The 17629-nt window shown below is 36.0% G+C and overlaps 1 protein-coding gene across 2 annotated transcripts in view; it reads right to left on the bottom strand.

Annotated features, from left to right (window-relative positions):
* The window catches only part of LOC6054184, a 123493-nt gene that overhangs the window by 56542 nt on the left and 49322 nt on the right, over nucleotides 1–17629 (bottom strand). For both annotated transcript variants that reach the window (XM_038252177.1, XM_038252178.1), the window contains exon 2: nucleotides 14609–15826. In XM_038252177.1, coding sequence (XP_038108105.1) covers nucleotides 14609–15170 — 562 coding nt within the window. In that variant the 5' untranslated portion in view covers nucleotides 15171–15826. The remainder of the gene's footprint in view (nucleotides 1–14608; nucleotides 15827–17629) is intronic.

Raw genomic sequence — 17629 nt, 5'->3', positions numbered from 1 at the left:
TATATTTTGCTTATTTGGACTTTGTTGATACGACCTTTAGTTGCTGAGATATTGCAATGCAAAGGTTTAAAAACAGGAAAATTGATGTTTTCTAAGTTTCACCCAAACAACCCACCATTTTCTATCGTCAATATCTCAGCAACTAATGGTCCGATTTTCAATGTTAATATATGAAACATTTGTGAAATTTTCCGATCTCTTCGAAAAAATATTTTGGAATTTTCAAATCAAGACTAACATTTCACAAAGGCCAAACATTCAATATTACGCCCTTTTAAAATGTTTGTCTTGATTTGAAAATTCCAAAAATATTTTTTCGAAAAGATCGGAAAATTTCACAATTGTTTCATATATTAACATTGAAAATCGGACCATTAGTTGCTGAGATATTGACGATAGAAAATGGTGGGTTGTTTGGGTGAAACTTAGAAAACATCAATTTTCCTGTTTTTAAACCTTTGCATTGCAATATCTCAGCAACTAAAGGTCGTATCAACATAGTCCGAATAAGCAAAATATAGAGAATTTTCTCAGCTTTTCAAAAATATTTTTTCAAAACTGGGCAAACATGTGCACTAATTTAAAAATAAAAACTGCGACTATTTTCAAAAAGTCACTTAAATATGGCTATAACTTGAAAACGGTGCACTTTATCAAAATTTTAGTAAAGTACTTTTGATTGCAAATTTGATTTTACATCGAAAATGAAGTTGAAAATTTTTACGACCAAAATTTCGATTTTTGAAAAATCAGTATTGATTAAAAATTCATAACTCGGTCAGTGATTTTTGCACAACCTGAAATTTCTGAAAAGTTGGCATTTTATGTCTTCTAAAACATATCAAAAATAAAAAATTAAAAATAGTGTTTTTTGTAAATCAAGTTTTAGTGATAAAGTTAAATAAAAATCACCAAATTTTTTTACCGTGTATTATTTTTCCAGTGTAGTCCGTATCCATACCTACAACTTTGCCGAAGACACCAAATCGATCAAAAATTCCTTCAAAAGATACAGATTTTTGAATTTTCATACATCATTTTGTATGGACAGCTGCCGAATTTGTATGGAAAATTATATGGACAAACTAATGATGCAAAATGGCTTCTTTGGGCATACCGAAGGCACCAAAAAAGTTTCAGCCGGATTAAAAAATACAAAAATTAAAATTGAAGAAAAAAGACCGATTTCGTAGAGAATTGCTCGGATGATAAAATTATCGGCAATAACTTCATAATTTTATAACGTAGTTCCATTTTTTTCTAGTTAAGTTTGTCATATATTGTTTAAAAAGTTTGGTCAAAGGCACATAGTTAAATAAAAAAAAATTTAAATAGAATATTGAATATTTAAATCATTGAATAAGCTATTTATTTGAAAAATTCAACTTCGAAATTGCTTGAAAATTTGATAAAAGGAAGACAAAATCTTTACAAATAAACATCTTATCATTTGGCAAACATAAAATTGAAATTGAATTTGAAGAAAATTTGAGAGTGGAAACTAATTTTAGCAGAAAAAGTCAATTCTCAAAATCGTGAATTGTGTTCATGAATTCGAGAACCACGAAGTGATGTATTCACGTTTATTGTTCAAATTAAACGTACTCATGAATAAATTCCTTCGTGGTTCTTAAATTCATGAACATAATTCACGATTTAGGGAATCGATTTTTTTCTGTAAGTATTTGTCTCAACTTCTTTGAAATTTCCTGTTTTAAAATGATAAACAACACATCATCAATAACAGCAAATAACCCATTAGGAAATTCCAGCCAAGAATCCCAACAACCAATTAGTTTTGAAAACTAATGTTAAAAATTGCACTCAGCACCTTCACCAATCGCGATGACCCCGCGGCTGGGCTCCCTGCACTCACTGCACTACTGATTCAATTGAGATTAAATTCAATCAGTCCGTCATTGTCAGCCCAAACCGGCCAGGCAAATGACCATTTGTCACTCGGTCACTCTCCAGTGGTGAGTAGTAAAAATTAATTGAACGAATCGTTCTGACTTGAGATGTCTCCTAAATGGCTTTGACCACGACCGTAACCTCTTTTGAAGTACTCAGGATTGTTGAAGTGAGTAGTGCATCTCCGCACAAATTCAATTCTTTCAACATTGCCAAGTTGAACGCCCTCCAAGCTGCAGCCACCACTCCCAAGTTCTTGATCAACATGTCAACTACAAGAAGTGGTCGCGACCAAAACTTGTTTGATTCGCCTCAACCTTGCTGCAGCTCTCTTTAGAGTCACACAAACGGTAATGGTCATTGGGTAACCTGCACCAACCACATGCCGCTGACCACAAGAGATCTATGGTTGAGTTGGCTCGGTGCAGCTGTTCAACGGGCTTCTTGGAGGCACCGCTCTACGATGGCGACATTGCACTTGACACACGCGACTCTTACACTTGGCGTGTGTGGTGCACCCTCAGGGGAGAGACCTTGATCTTCTAGCTGCCAGCTAAGCCAAGCCAAGTCAGTTAGTAAGTTCGCTCGTTAGCTAACCGGTAGTCTGGCGGAGAGTTGGTAGCAGCAGATAATCATTTCCTCGTAATGCAGTTGGATTAATGGGGTGTGAGCAAGGGTGTAGGTGAAACCTGCTGGTTTGACAGTTAGGAATTTGATTTGGCTTCGCGTTCTGCTTGAAAGAACTGTCACTTTCTCAAGCAACTCATTTTTTGACATCAATTTCTGTCCAACAAACAAAGCTCTACTGGAAGTGTTCGTGAACTTTGCATAAACGAGGAGGCACAACCCGATGCCCACGACTACATGCACAAAAAAAAAACGGCGCGACTTGCAGCGCTGCTGATCAATAAATGCTTTACGACAAGTGAACGTTTTTTTTATTGGAACGACCCACGCGTCACTTTATCATCGCAGAGCCATTAAACAGTGCGACAGCCAAGACTGTCGTTGTTGTTGTCATGTGAGTGCATGTAATATTTTGCGAGGGCTAAAAATAGCGCAACCCGGTTGCGGCGGGAGTCGCGATCTGCTGGAACCGGTTAATTGAAAGGAAAGCCTTGTTCGGGGAACTAATAAGCATGTGATGGGATAAAGGTTCGTGGAATTGAAGGAGGCTGTTTCAATTATTAGAATTAATCTTAACGGAGTTCCTGTTCCTGTAAAATAATTGATCTCAGTTTAGTTTGAATCTATCAATATGTCGTGAAAGACTTAATTCCTAAGCAGAGCAACTTTGGCTTATTATTTAATCTGATAATTGATTTCTTGAATAAAAGATGATTGAATAGAAAAGATCCAAAAATCGTTTTCAAACTTTAGTGTTTGAATGGGATTCTCCTTAAAATGTAAATGGTTGTAGAGGGCGTAGAGAACGTGATAAAATTTTGGTGTCTTCGACAAAGTTTCTTGGATTGGCAAGCCCAACAACTTTCCAGAAGACAAAAAAATCTCAAAAATATTCCTGAAAAGTTAAATTTTCAAAATCACCCTAATCGTGAACCACCCTTATTCGAACCAAACCAAAAGTTGCCTTTTACCATTTGCAACAACTTTTTCGAAGAAACCAAAGAAACCAAGCCTATAGCTTTGATTTAAGAGTGAGTCCACGAACAGGGCATACCCTTTTGTATGGGACGTTGTTTGGACCTCACCAATCTGCCTGAAATTTACAGGGGTTGTTTGTACATATTAAACTAGCATCTGGTCAAAATATGAGCACTCTAGGTCAGGGGGAAGTGGGGCAAATCGGGACACAAAGTTTAAAGGTTTAAAAACGCGTAAAAATGTTTTTTTTTCATTAATTTTAACCCTGTCAAAAAAAAACCTTCGATTCACATATATTGAAAATCAAGTGCGTTTCCAATGATACTAGATGACACCAGAAAAAGCAGCTTCCTTATTATTTATAACTTTCATTTCTAAAAGGGTTAAAATTGATGAAAATAAACATTTTTATTCATGTTCTTATTGTCAAATTGTCTCAGGAACACGAATATGATAAAATTATCACCGGAAAAGTTGATCTAAGGGGTCCCCCGAGCAAAATGTACAACCAAAAAATTCACTAAAAGTAAAAGTGTATATTTAATATGTTAAACTGCCTTACCCAAAGCGTTCTCAGTCTCAGATGGTAGTCCCAGATGTCCCCTACAAGCTGCAGGTCGAACCGAGTTGATATCTGGATGTAACACTTTTTTTTTGAGTTTAAAAATTATGCAATTTTTCACTAAAATGCCAATAACTCCCTTTAGATTTAACCAATTGGGATGCTTCTCCCGGCATTTTGTTGCATTTTTTAAGCCCTTTAAGGTGAATTTTGAATTTTGAAATTAAATTAAATTTAGCTTGAGTTCTAGCCTTTTTAAGATTTTTGACGTTTTTGAACCTTCAAACTTTGTGTCCCGATTTGCCCCACTTCCCATTGATCTAGAGTGCTCATATTTTGGTCAGATGCTAGTTTTATATGTACAAACAACCCCTGAAAATTTCAGGCAGATTGCTAAGCTCGATGCGAGATGGGTATGCTTTGCTCGTGGACTCGCTCTTAAAAAATCGTCAAAATCATTGGAAATAAGAACTCTTACAATTTTAGAACATTCATGGGTAAAGGTTTTATTTGTTTTATGTGACTTTGCCAGTGTTTAGAAAAATGTATTTTTTTAGGGGTCAACTTTGGCCGTGTTTTGCCTTCCTCACTGAGGTAAGGCTATAATCCTGCTCTAAAAATGAACTTTGTATAAAAACATCGTAGACCCACCTTCATGTATACATATCGACTCAGAATCGAAAACTGAACAAATGTCTGTATGTATGTGTGTGTGTATGTGTGTGTCTATGTGTGTATGTGACCAACAAACTAGCTCATGTTTCTCGGCACTGGCTGAACCGATTTGACCCGAACTTGTTGCATTCGACTTGGTTTAGGGTCCCATAGATCGAGTTTTATACAGATTGAAGTTTCAATAAGTAGTTCAAAAGTTATGTATAAAAATGTGTTTTCATATTTATCCGGATCTCACTAAAATGTATGTAAATTATGTCCGCATCCAATATCCGACCCATCGTTGGTTAGGTTATCAAAAGACCTTTCCAACGAGTCCAAAACATTGAAGATCTGGCAGCCCTGTCTCGAGATATGGTCACATAAGTGATATTGATGTACTTTTTGAAGCCGGATCTCACTTAAATGTATGTAAACATGTCCGGATCCACCATCCGATCCATCGTTGGTTAGGTTATCAAAAGACCTTTCCATCGAGTTCAAAACATAGAAGAGTTGGCAACCCTGTCTCGAGATATGGCCACTGAAGTGATATTGATGTACTTTTTGGAAGTCGAATCTCACTTAAATGTATGTAAACTATGTCCGGATCCACTATCCGATCCATCGTTGGTTAGGTTATCAAAAGACCTTTCCATCGAATTCAAAACATAGAAGATCTGGCAACCCTGTCTCGAGATATGGCCACTTAAGTGATATTTATGTTCTTTTTTAATCCAGATCTAAAAAATAGATGAAATTTTTGTACAGCCATTGATGGTAATGAGTGAGGAAGGCTTCAACCACATAGGTGGATTAAGTTAGTTTTTTTACTAACATTTCCTATGTTTTATGTAAAAAAAGTTTGTAGTATTTTTTCTAGTGTTCAAGACTATGCCTTTACGAATGTTTAAACAATGGTGCCATTTTATAGCAGAAAATGTGAAAAACGAGCAAACAATTTAAAATTTATTGTAAACACATGAAAAAATTAGATAGGCAAAATGTAGTGATAGGAGGTGGTAGATTAGGCCAAATACTACCAAAAACAAACATAAACTAAACAAGATAAATGCAAATTTACATACTAAAAATGAAACAAGAAAAACATAAAACAAGAGAAGTAATGTTTTTCGTAGAATTAATGTTGCTCATAATGACCTCCTGAACAAGGGAAAAATAAACATTCCTGAAAAAAAATTTGGGCAGTAGAGGGTTAAAAGAAAATAAGCTTTCAAATTAAAAAAAAGTGTTCAGTTTCCGAGCTCAATAGAAATGATGTTGATACTCTTGAAAATAAAAGTCGTAGAAGGCATAGATCGCGAGATTAAGAGATTAACCTGGATGTCTTCGACAAAGTTGCTTGGATTGGAATTCCCGACAATTTACTTTAAAGAAAAAATAAAAAAATATTCCGGAAAAATAAGATTTTCAGAAACACCATGGTTTTGAACCACCCTTATCCCAAAAGTTGCCTCTTTCCATATGGGTCATTCCATCTGAAGCGGAACAGCATTTGAAAATTACCCTCTCCGATCCTGCTCAAATTTGGCAGAGCTGTTGATACTATCAAAACATGCAAGAATCCCGAATTTCATCCAAATCGGACCACCCCTCCATTTTTGTACCTCCCCAAAAAATCGACTTTTTGGCGATTTTTGGCCAAACCTCCTAGTTTCAAACGGCGATAGCTCAGGAACCACAAATCTCAGAAGGTCGGTCTTGGACTCAATTTTGAAGGAAATTGGACGTAGAATCCATTTCCGTGATCAAAATGTTGATTAATTTATTTTTTCTACCTGTATTGCGCAATTGAAAACTTTAAACGGCCGTATCTCAAAACACCCCAACTTATTTTTTTTATTTGACCTCACCATCGTGTTCCCCGGCCAATTTTACATAAGAATCACCTATCGACAGAAATGAATATGTTTCGTTCCAGAGCTATCGAATTTTAAAGTTTTGTGTTTTCGAGATTACCTGCATCAGCTTCATTCGCCGCATCTGCTAGAAGCACACAGGTGGGCTGATCAATAACTGCTACCTGGCCATTTATTGAAATAATATTTCATCATAAATAATCTTCATCAAATTGAGCAAAAATTAACTGTATAATACTGTAGGAAACTGAAGTTTAATCGCAAATGTTTATCTGCTCAAAAAAATTAATGAAGTGAATTTCTGTGTTAACCCACTGGACAGAGCAATGACGACACACAGTAAAGGGCAGAATTGGTTTCCGACGGAGCGAGAGGAAAATGCAATTCTCGGATTAGTTTTCAAAAAGCCGTAAGAGCCATTGTTAAACAAAGTCCTTTTTGCATCGGTATTCGACCTACTTACGAAAAACCAATATCTAAATGCTCGAGATTGTTCATCTACACGTCCTTCAAGTGCCCCAAACTTAAAATAAATGAAATTTTGTTTCATTTTCTAGAAAAACGAAAATTAGTGTCAGAGGTCACAATGGCTCTTACGGCTTTTTAAAAACTCACCCGAGAATTAATCTTGTTAGTAACACTGAAAAATAAGTGCACGATACATTATTGAGTAAAAATATGAATTAAAATGAATAAAATTTGTTGATACGTTGTACTCTAGTGAAGGACGATCACAAAGAGTAGGAAAAGGATTTCTGGAATGTATAAAACTGAAAAATGTAAGAAAATCACAAAGTTTGATCTGCTGCAAAGCGGCTAATTCTCCAAATATAGTTGCGATGATTTCGACACCGTCCGAACAACAGTGTTTTTTTTTCATCTATCATTCTTGGATTCTTGGAACACAATACGGCTGCTGTCCTCACGTATAAGGATTTTTTTAATTAAATGTACCTTGACCAAAATCATATTTTAATGAAATGGAGCTGGCTCACTATATAAAAATTGATTTAATATGATCAATCTAAACCATAAATCAGAATTATGTTAAAGTGTCAATAATAAACTATAATAATAATAATAATAAAGCAGTTTTTGGAGTTTTTGCTGAATGGCACTATTTTGCTCCACTTCATTATTTTTTTTGAGCAGATAAACATTTGCGATTAAACTTCAGTTTCCTACAGTATTATACAGTTAATTTTTGCTCAATTTGATGAAGATTATTTATGATGAAATATTATTTCAATAAATGGCCAGGTAGCAGTTATTGATCAGCCCGCCTGTGTGCTTCTAGCAGATGCGGCGAATGAAGCTGATGCAGGTAATCTCGAAAACACAAAACTTTAAAATTCGATATCTCTGGAACGAAACATATTCATTTCTGTCGATAGGTGATTCTTATGTAAAATTGGCCGGAGAACACGATGGTGAGGTCAAATAAAAAAAATAAGTTGGGGTGTTTTGAGATACGGCCGTTTAATGTTTTCAATTGCGCAATACAGGTAGAAAAAATAAATTAATCAACATTATGATCACGGAAATGGATTCTACGTCCGATTTCCTTCAAAATTGAGTCCAAGACCGACCTTCTGAGATTTGTGGTTCCTGAGCTATCGCCGTTTGAAACTAGGAGGTTTGGCCAAAAATCGCCAAAAAGTCGATTTTTTGGGGAGGTACAAAAATGGAGGGGGTGGTCCGATTTGGATGAAATTCGGGATTCTTGCATGTTTTGATAGTATCAACAGCTCAGCCAAATTTGAGCAGGATCGGAGAGGGTAATTTTCAAATTTGCACTTTTTCGTGCACAGTTGAGATGGAATGACCCATATGTAACATATTTTCCAAAGACAACAAAGCTGCAAAAATGCACATTTTTTCTAAAATCCATCAATCACTTAATTCATTTTATTCTACGTTTAGATCGTGCAACTGTGCATTATAAACACCACAACATTGTGAAATATGTACAAACATTTGCAACTTAACACAATATTTCCTCTAATTTCAAAACAAGTTTTATCGAGTTTTGTTCTTCTTAGAAATTGCATGTAACACACATCCGCAATTCAGCTCTTATCGCACATTTTTTTTTATGGAAATCACCGGTTTAAGCAAAACAAACAACTTAACTTGAAGAAACATGATAAGAAAATTAAGCGACACATACTGTGCAAATTGATTGAAATAATGGTTATGACTGATGCAAGTGGTTGATTTCACCATTTGGTGAGGTTGCAAAAAATCAAATTGACTGATTCGTATTCTTGATAAATACATATTTAAAAGTGAAAGTTTGGGTCGGAATCAATTAACAAGCATTGATTGCTTGTAAACAAAAAGATTATTAAAAACTTGTACCAAATATTTGGTGAGGTTGCCGAAATTCGTTCCCACCTTAATAAAAATTTAGGTTATCAGCAGCTACGTCAAAATCGATTCGTTGGAAACAAGGAAAAATTGATCAACAAAAAAGCCGCACCAAACCAGTCGAAATAATTGATTGTTTTTAACAATACAGCGCCCGAAAGGCTGTGATTCACTCAGGTTATGCTAAATTACGTGATTGATGATGATAATGGCTCCGATGTGTGTGAAACATCTCTTTTTGCACAGATTCACACACACACACTCGCACGCCCGAAAGTCTGCAGGGGAGCTCGTATCGCGTCTTCTTTTTGCTTTGTGTTTTATGGCAAAATTTGTTTTCACTTTTCCTTTTTGTTTTTCGGCACGCTCTTGTTTTTTTTGTTTCGCCCATTATTTTCGAACCAGATAATGAGTGAACCAGAAATCCACAGAGGCAAAAATGCGACTTTACTCTTGCTTTATGAGGCGCGCAAAAGCAAAAAAGAAGAAAAAATCGAGGGTGATGCAATTTGTGGAGCAAAGCATCGCGGTTTTTTTTTTTGTTAAGCTCATTGGAACAGTCGAGAAGTGCGGCAAAAAAAGTGGTGACCCATTTTGCGAAAAAACGAAAAAAAAGCTTCAAGTGTTAAATTGAATTACCAATCGAACGTGTTGACCAGGTTCGGGATAATTATTTATCTGCAATCGAAATGGCAACTTTTTATTGTTGCGGGCAGGCAGGTGTGCGCCAAAAGAGCACTGATTGGAAATGGGTCGGCTTATTGATTTGAAGTGGCGCGGTTTGAATTTTCATTAATATGTATTTTCAATATTTTAAATTTTAAATTTAAAATAATTTCAGTGGTAATATAAATACATGTTGATTGCATTTTGTTAACAGCACAGTTAACAATCTAATTGAGGTAAATTTTTTGAGAATCATAATGAGTGAAACGTCGTCAAAAAAAGGTAATTTCTTTATACCTAAAGAATTTAATAAAATTTAAAAAATAAAACTTCTATAATTTGCTAATCGATTTTAGGCATTCATTGTGATTTGAATAAATTTGTCCATCGTTTCCTTATGATTTCTGCGTGAAATGGTAGTAGATCTTTAAAATCTGAGAAAAGAGATTAGAAAATTTAATAAATATTTCATATAACGACATATAAAATCGTTGGAATTTGCAAACATAGAATTTTTTATTCAAAGTCGTCAAAAAAATCGATTTCACTGTAAATGTTTTCAAAATCGACAACAAATAGCTTTCTTGCCAGTAATTTACCAACACATTCAAAGTATGTTTACATTACAGCTGGAGGTTTGTTTGCATCAGATTTTCTATCTCCTTCTAGCAAAAGTTTTTTGTCAGGCAACTTCTAGCTATTTTTTTTTTTTTTTTGACTGACTGTACGATATTAAGCCAACATTCTTCGCAGGGCTGTGACAGCTACAGCTCGATCATTGTTTGCATCAGGACACTGTGACGGGAAGTTCGTCATTTTTGGGTTGAGTTATATTTTTTTCAATGGGCCTAAAAGCCTTATTAATAAAATCAGAGTAAATTGACGATTTTGGAAACATTTCCATGCTTAAAAATTTGATAACATGGATTTACCGGATTGGCTTACAGGATTTGTATCCGCGAGACTTTTTCAAAAAAATTCAAAATTCCATATAAACCCATTACAAGTTTGTTTAAAAGTTGTTGTATCAGTTCTTCAAACGTTACAAATCAGAAGGCGAAAAAAAGTCATGATCGATGACGACCAACTTTTTCAAAACTTTTTTTCGTAAAATCGCCATAACTCGTGATGTTTATAAGCAAACCCCTTATGTCTATATATCAAAATTTTTGTAATTGTCTGTTCTACAACTTTGTAGAACATTGTTACACTCTAAAAAAATAACCCTGCAAAGTTAGAAAAAACACGAAATTTTAAAATGAAAAATTTTGTTCTAAATGAAAAAATGACCCTTCTGGGTCAATGTAGATTCGAAAAGTACATTAAATTTCCCATAAAATGACATGTTCCAAAAATTTTTACAGTCGAGTTACGGAAAATGGGAGAATTTTTAAAACTTTTTTAGTGTTTTTTTCGATGAAAAATACGTTTATTCGGAATTCTGAGTACACCATCAAATCGGGCCTCTAATTTTACATAAAAGTCCCTTTGACACCAAATTTCTATCTCATCACCTTTTCAGGCTGCAAATTGTTGAAAAACACCTCTTTTAACGCATGTTCAAAAATGGAAGGGGTCGTACCGCCCCTCCGTCACGAGATATCAAAAAACGGACCTCGGATTCGTGATCAGGGACAAAAGTTACCCCTAAGGACAAAGTTTCACGCAAATCGAAGAGGGTTCGGGGCAACTTTTCCCGATTTCGTGTGAGTTGGTAGAGAATTACCCAATAACAATTGATTTTTTTTTAACTCCCATTTTTTTACTCTTAAATCAAAAAAATGATGGTTCAATTGCAAAAAAATCGTGGTTTACCGAGTTGGTTTAATACAACGAGTGCTGAAAAAATCCAATTTTGCAACATTTTTTGCAATTCCAAAAACCGATTCTTGAATAAAATTTTATGTCAAACATTCATGTGTTTGGTAAACTCACCGTTCAAAACTTAACAATATTGAAAAATGTTACTTTTCGATACTAGTGCTGAAAAGTTCAACTTTTCAGCACCAATTTCAATTCTGGTATTGAAAGGTAATAATTTTCCATTCTGATATTATTGGTAGCGAAAAGTAGGCCGTTTCGTTTCTCTAGGAGGACAGGAAAAGTTAACAATTTCACAGCGGAATTGCAAAAAATACTTTTTTGCAATTCCGTCGTGAAACTACTTACTTTTCCTGTCATTCTTGAACGACGAAATAGCCTACTTTTCTGAACCAAAAATAACAGAATCGAATAGCAACACTTTTCAAAATAAATGCTGAAAAGTTCTACTTTTCAGCACTCAAATGGGTGCTGAAAAGTTGAACTTTTCAGCACTTGTTTCGAAAAGTTGAACTTTTCAACATTTTTTTGATTTAAACGATTTATTGACAAAATACATGAAAATTTGACATAAAATTTCACTCAGTGTGTGTTTTTTGGAATTGCAAAAAATGTTGTATGGAACTCGTTGCAAAACTTGATTTTTTCAGCACTCTTCGTATGTATCCAACTCGGTGAACCTCGTTGGTTAAATGTACGACTCGTGCTGAAAAAATCCTCTTTTTGCAACTTGTTGCATAAACTACTATTTTGCAATCCCGCTATGAAACTGTCAACTTTTCGTGTCCTTCTGGAGAAACGAAACAGCCTACTTTTAACTACCAAAAATAAAAGATTTGGATAGAAACAATTGTCAAAATAAATGCTGACAAGTTCTACAAGCTTAGGGGAGAGTGGGGAGACTTGATCACCGGGTTCACTTGATCCCAAGCCTGTATCTCGTCAGCATGTGGGTAAAACAATTAGCTTTGTTCTAGAAAGTTGTGTGAAATTGACTAAAACTCATTGTAGAAACCAAAAAGAAAAAAATTAAAAAATGTTTAGATTGAGTTACATACATTTTTCTAAAAAGTGCTGCAAAAAACTTCCAAGAGATCTTTTTTCTTTGTTTTGATAAGTATAGAAAACACTCAAAAATTATTCAAAAAATATTTTCATACATGAATTGTTTGATAAACATATCAACTCCAAACCCCTTACGCACTTGACGTTAAATTTATCGTCATACTATTTTTACAATCAATTGTTTAAAAAAGTGCGTTTAGGGAGACTTGATCCCTGCATTTTTACAGTCACTGGAATCAGCCTCAAGATTATATAATTGGGCTGGGTTTTTGTACATAGTTTCCTTTAGTATAGTTGTACATAACTTACTGCAGTTTGAACCATATTTCAAAAGTTTTGTAAACAAAAATTACCAGCTTTTGTAAACATGCTCAATTTTGGTCTTAAAAAGAAAATTTTAAATTTTTAAATATTTTGCATGCTAAACTTGTTCTATTTTGATTACAAACGTACAAGTTTAATGTAAAATTGTAGGAACTTATAGAAAATTAAAAGTTTGGATAAATAAGAAACATTTTGCTAAAGATTTCTTCAAAATGTTGAAAGGGGGATCAAATTACCCCCAACATTTTGAAAATGCCGGTATAAAATATTTTTTCAAAATGCTTGGCATAATTCGAAGAGTTTATCTAATGAAATACCCTTATCAGCCAAACATAGTTGAATGTCTAAGCTTTCAATTCATGTAAAAAGTTCATAGTTTTGTGAGAAATTGACAGAATTATGTGCGATACAAAAAAAGGGGATCAAGTCTCCCCACTCTCCCCTACATATAACTAACACTTCCACAACATCACAGATGACATTAAAAAAAAAATTCTAATTAGATATCAATTCAGAAGTAGACAAAAATATAAATTTTCACATGATTTCATCGTAAATAAAAAATTTCGTGGAGAGAAATTCATGGATTTTACGTGTTCGCCAAAATTCGGAAAATTTTCAAACCCTATACCCTAAACAGAAATTTAACAAGATGGCCTAATTTTTTTATAAAAAAAATATATAGAAGAAATTAAATAAGGCTAGGGAAATTTACAATACAAATTGTCATTCTTTTACTCATGTAGATATTTTCTTAACAAAAAAATAATAGATTGTGTAACATCGATAAACTGATCAAAAAATTTAAACAACCCTGTAATGCCCAACATTTTTATTTTGAGGTCATTGAGGTCAACTTTTGTTCTACAAAAAAAAATACCTTTCTTGTTTTTGGTCTGTTTTTTCATCTTTAGTAATTTCATTTATTCATTCATTTATCATGTTTAGTTTATATTTTTGTTTAATAGTGTATGACTTTTTATACTGCTTCCTAGCATTGCCTTTTGCCTTTCTAGTTTTTTTTTTCATGTTTATACAGCCTCTTTTTCATTTGTTCGCTTGTTTTTCTTATTTTCTGCGATAGCACGATACCACTGTCGTTTAAATGGTAGAAAATGCGTATAGGCATAGCTGGGACATAACAAAAATACTGCTTACTTGTTTTCACAAAACATATAGGAAATGTTAGTGACAAACACAGTCAAAGATGACCTCAGAAAAAAAACGATTTTTTTTAAATGGCAAAGTCACAGAAAACAAGTAGAACTTTTTACCCTAGAATTTTTTTTTAATTTAATGAGCATCTTGCAATTTGATTTTCAAAAACATTGGTTGAAAATTTGATTTTTGACGTTTTTTTTTTATTTAAGTCCGCATAGAGGTGGGGTTGAATTGTAAAGGGATAATTACATAGAATGGCAGTGTGTTTGATTTTTTTTTACTTTTTTCGATTAATAATAACTGAATCTTTCTGAATCTTGATTACGCTAATAAATCAGGGATCAGGGATTTAAACTATCCTTCAGGACAAAGTTTTTTTTTAATCTAAGAAGGGTCGGGCCACAGTTGTGTGAGTTGTGTTAGAAAAAAATCATAAATGTTGGCCCCAAAAATTCACAGTAGATTTCTTATCTCAACTCTCACTGCTCAAAACAAGCTATTTCCAGACTGATATCTCCACAAATTTCAGTCAAAACAACTCTCACAATCTCGCAAACCCCCCAAGTAAAGCCAAGCTTCCTTTACTTACGTTCTTTATCGTTGATCTTCATTTTATCCAACCGCGGATCGTCCTTATCGTTGTAGATGATAACCGCGCCCGCTCCGTGATTGTACGCGTGGCGCACCTTCTCCTCAAAGTTGCAATTGCCGCGCTTGATCAGCGCAATCCACGGGACCTCCCGCGGGGGCAGCGGCGTCCCCAGCGTCCCGTTCCAATCCTTGGTACACCCGGTGTGATCGTTTTCGTTGTCCGACTTGGTGATGTGGACGAGCAGGCCTGTGCGGTTCAGGATGCGACCTTCACCGAACTTGCCGATCAGTTCTCCGTCCTGGACCAGGGCGTCGTCACCGTTGGTGTACGTGTAGTTGAGGAACGCCAGGGTGTAACTGTCGAAGGCCGCCATTCGGCCGTCCTCCGCTGGGAGGGCAAAGGACGATACTCCGTTGGAGAAGTCCTGCGAGGGCTGGGAGAACGACGTGAGGTCGTGGTGGCTCGGGGACGAGTTGGCCGCGACCAGCGAGGCCCCCACCAGCAGGGACAGGAAGTTGTTCATGTTCACCTGATGGGCCAGGGCAGACATTCCGAACATCTTGTCAGTCTTTCCCTTGATTTCACTGTGAACACTTTGTACGAGGGGGTGGTTTGAACTTTCTAGAACTTATGAACTAAACACACTGACTGACTGACTCCTGATTCTACGCGGCAGAACTTCAGGACTTCAGGACAGCATCGTCATCGGGTCGGCGCTTGGTCTACCCGCGCTCGTACTACGCAAAAACACGACTACAGCACTCGATTGGAGCCCTCGTAATCATCACTCCAAGCAATTAACGAGGGGGGAGACACAGCTGATAACAACTCCCCAACTCCTACGCGGTCGCCACTTTTTGCACACTAATACATCCGCTCGTGTGATAACTCACACAAACCCCCCTCCGTCTTCACTTCAACTCGGCGATTGATTTCTGCAATCTAATCACCTGCCCACCGATAAACACTTTGCAGAGATAAGAACCCACAAACCCTCACAACTCGGCACTCTTCTTCCAACCGACTGGAAAAGCTGCGACCATCACTTATCACCGGCTCGCGAAACACTGACGGGAACTTCCAACCGCTCGGACGGCGGGACTTCCTGCTACTGGCGGCTCACGTTGGTGGCGATTCTTAAAATAGGAGCTTCCAGGCTGAAGCTGACCAAACGTGATGTAACGCGATTAGGTTTGGACGTGGTGTGGTGACAATCTGGGGGGAAAAAAAAGGACCAAAAGAGGGAAGAAACGTCGGTTAGTTATGGTCGTGGACAGGTGCATTGCAACGGTGGTGCTGGTGATGGGAATGTCAAATGGAGTTGTGATTTTAAATCTGATTTTAATTTCTCGCGGTTCTGTTGTTCTGTGGTTGAGTAACGATAGTCGTGATTGATGGGTTGGTCAAGAGTGGAAGGTAGAACGTCGATTGTTGAGCAGTTAGAATTGTACTATTTTGTAACAAAATTTAAATCAGGTATCGTATCGAATATATTAATTTAATCGAACCCTGAAGAAGATCCAGAACGTTTAATGAAGATTATCGTGGATATTTTATCTCTTTGTATTGCCTTTTTCGATCGATACAAATTCTTTGACACATCATTAACAAGTAAAGAAAACAACTTTAAATAAACTCAAATAAAAACACATTAAACTAAAACAATCTTGGTAATTTTACCCCTAAAAAACTAACTTAATCCACCTATGTGGTTGGAGCCTTCCTCACTCATTACCAACAATGGCTGATTTGATGGGGTTGTACACAAATTTCATCTATTTTTTAGATCCGGAATAAAAAAGTACATAAATATCACTTAAGTGACCATATCTCGAGACAGGGTTGCCAGATCTTCAATGTTTTGGACTCGTTGAAAAGGTCTTTCAACTACCTAACCAACGATGGGTCGGATGATGGATCCGAACATAGTTTGCATACATTTAAGTGAGATCCGGCTTCCAAAAAGTACATAAATATCACTTAAACGGCCATATCTCGAGACAGGGTTGCCAGATCTTCAATGTTTTGGACTCGTTGGAAAGGTCTTTTGATAACCTAACCAACGATGGGTCGGATGGTGGAGCCGGACATAGTTTACATACATTTAAGTGAGATACGGCTACAAAAAAATACATAAATATCACATAAGTGACCATATCTCGAGACAGGATTGCCAGATCTTCAATGTTTTGGACTCGTTGAAAAGGTCTTTCAACAACCTAACAAACGATGGGTCGGATGATGGATCCGGACATAGTTTACATACATTTAAGTGAGATCCGGCTTCCAAAAAGTACATAAATATCACTTAAACGGCCATATCTCGAGACAGGGTTGCCAGATCTTCAATGTTTTGGACTCGTTGGAAAGGTCTTTTGATAACCTAACCAACGATGGGTCGGATGGTGGATCCGGACATAGTTTACATGCATTTAAGTGAGATCCGGCTTCCAAAAAGTACATAAATATCACTTAAATGGCCATATCTTGAGACAGGGTTGCCAGATCTTCAATGTTTTGGACTCGTTGGAAAGGTCTTTTGATAACCTATCCAACGATGGGTCAGATGGTGGATCCGGACATAGTTTACATACATTTAAGTGAGATCCGGCTACAAAAAAGTACATAAATATCACTTAAAAGGCCATATCTCAAGACAGGGTTGCCAGATCTTCAATGTTTTGGACTCGTTGGAAAGGTCTTTTGATAACCTATCCAACGATGGGTTGGATGATGGATCCGGACATAGTTTACATACATTTAAGTGAGATCCGGCTACAAAAAAGTACATAAATATCACTTAAAAGGCCATATCTCAAGACAGGGTTGCCAGATCTTCAATGTTTTGGACTCGTTGGAAAGGTCTTTTGATAACCTAACCAACGATGGGTCGGATGATGGATCCGGACATAGTTTACATACATTTAAGTGAGATCCGGCTACAAAAAAGTACATAAATATCACTTAAAAGGCCATATCTCAAGACAGGGTTGCCAGATCTTCAATGTTTTGGACTCG

This window comes from Culex quinquefasciatus, chromosome 2 (assembly GCF_015732765.1).
Source record: "Culex quinquefasciatus strain JHB chromosome 2, VPISU_Cqui_1.0_pri_paternal, whole genome shotgun sequence".
Classification (NCBI taxonomy): Eukaryota; Metazoa; Arthropoda; class Insecta; order Diptera; family Culicidae; genus Culex; species Culex quinquefasciatus.
The sequence above is the reverse complement of the archived record's forward strand: the minus strand, read 5'-3'. Positions and strand labels throughout refer to the sequence as shown.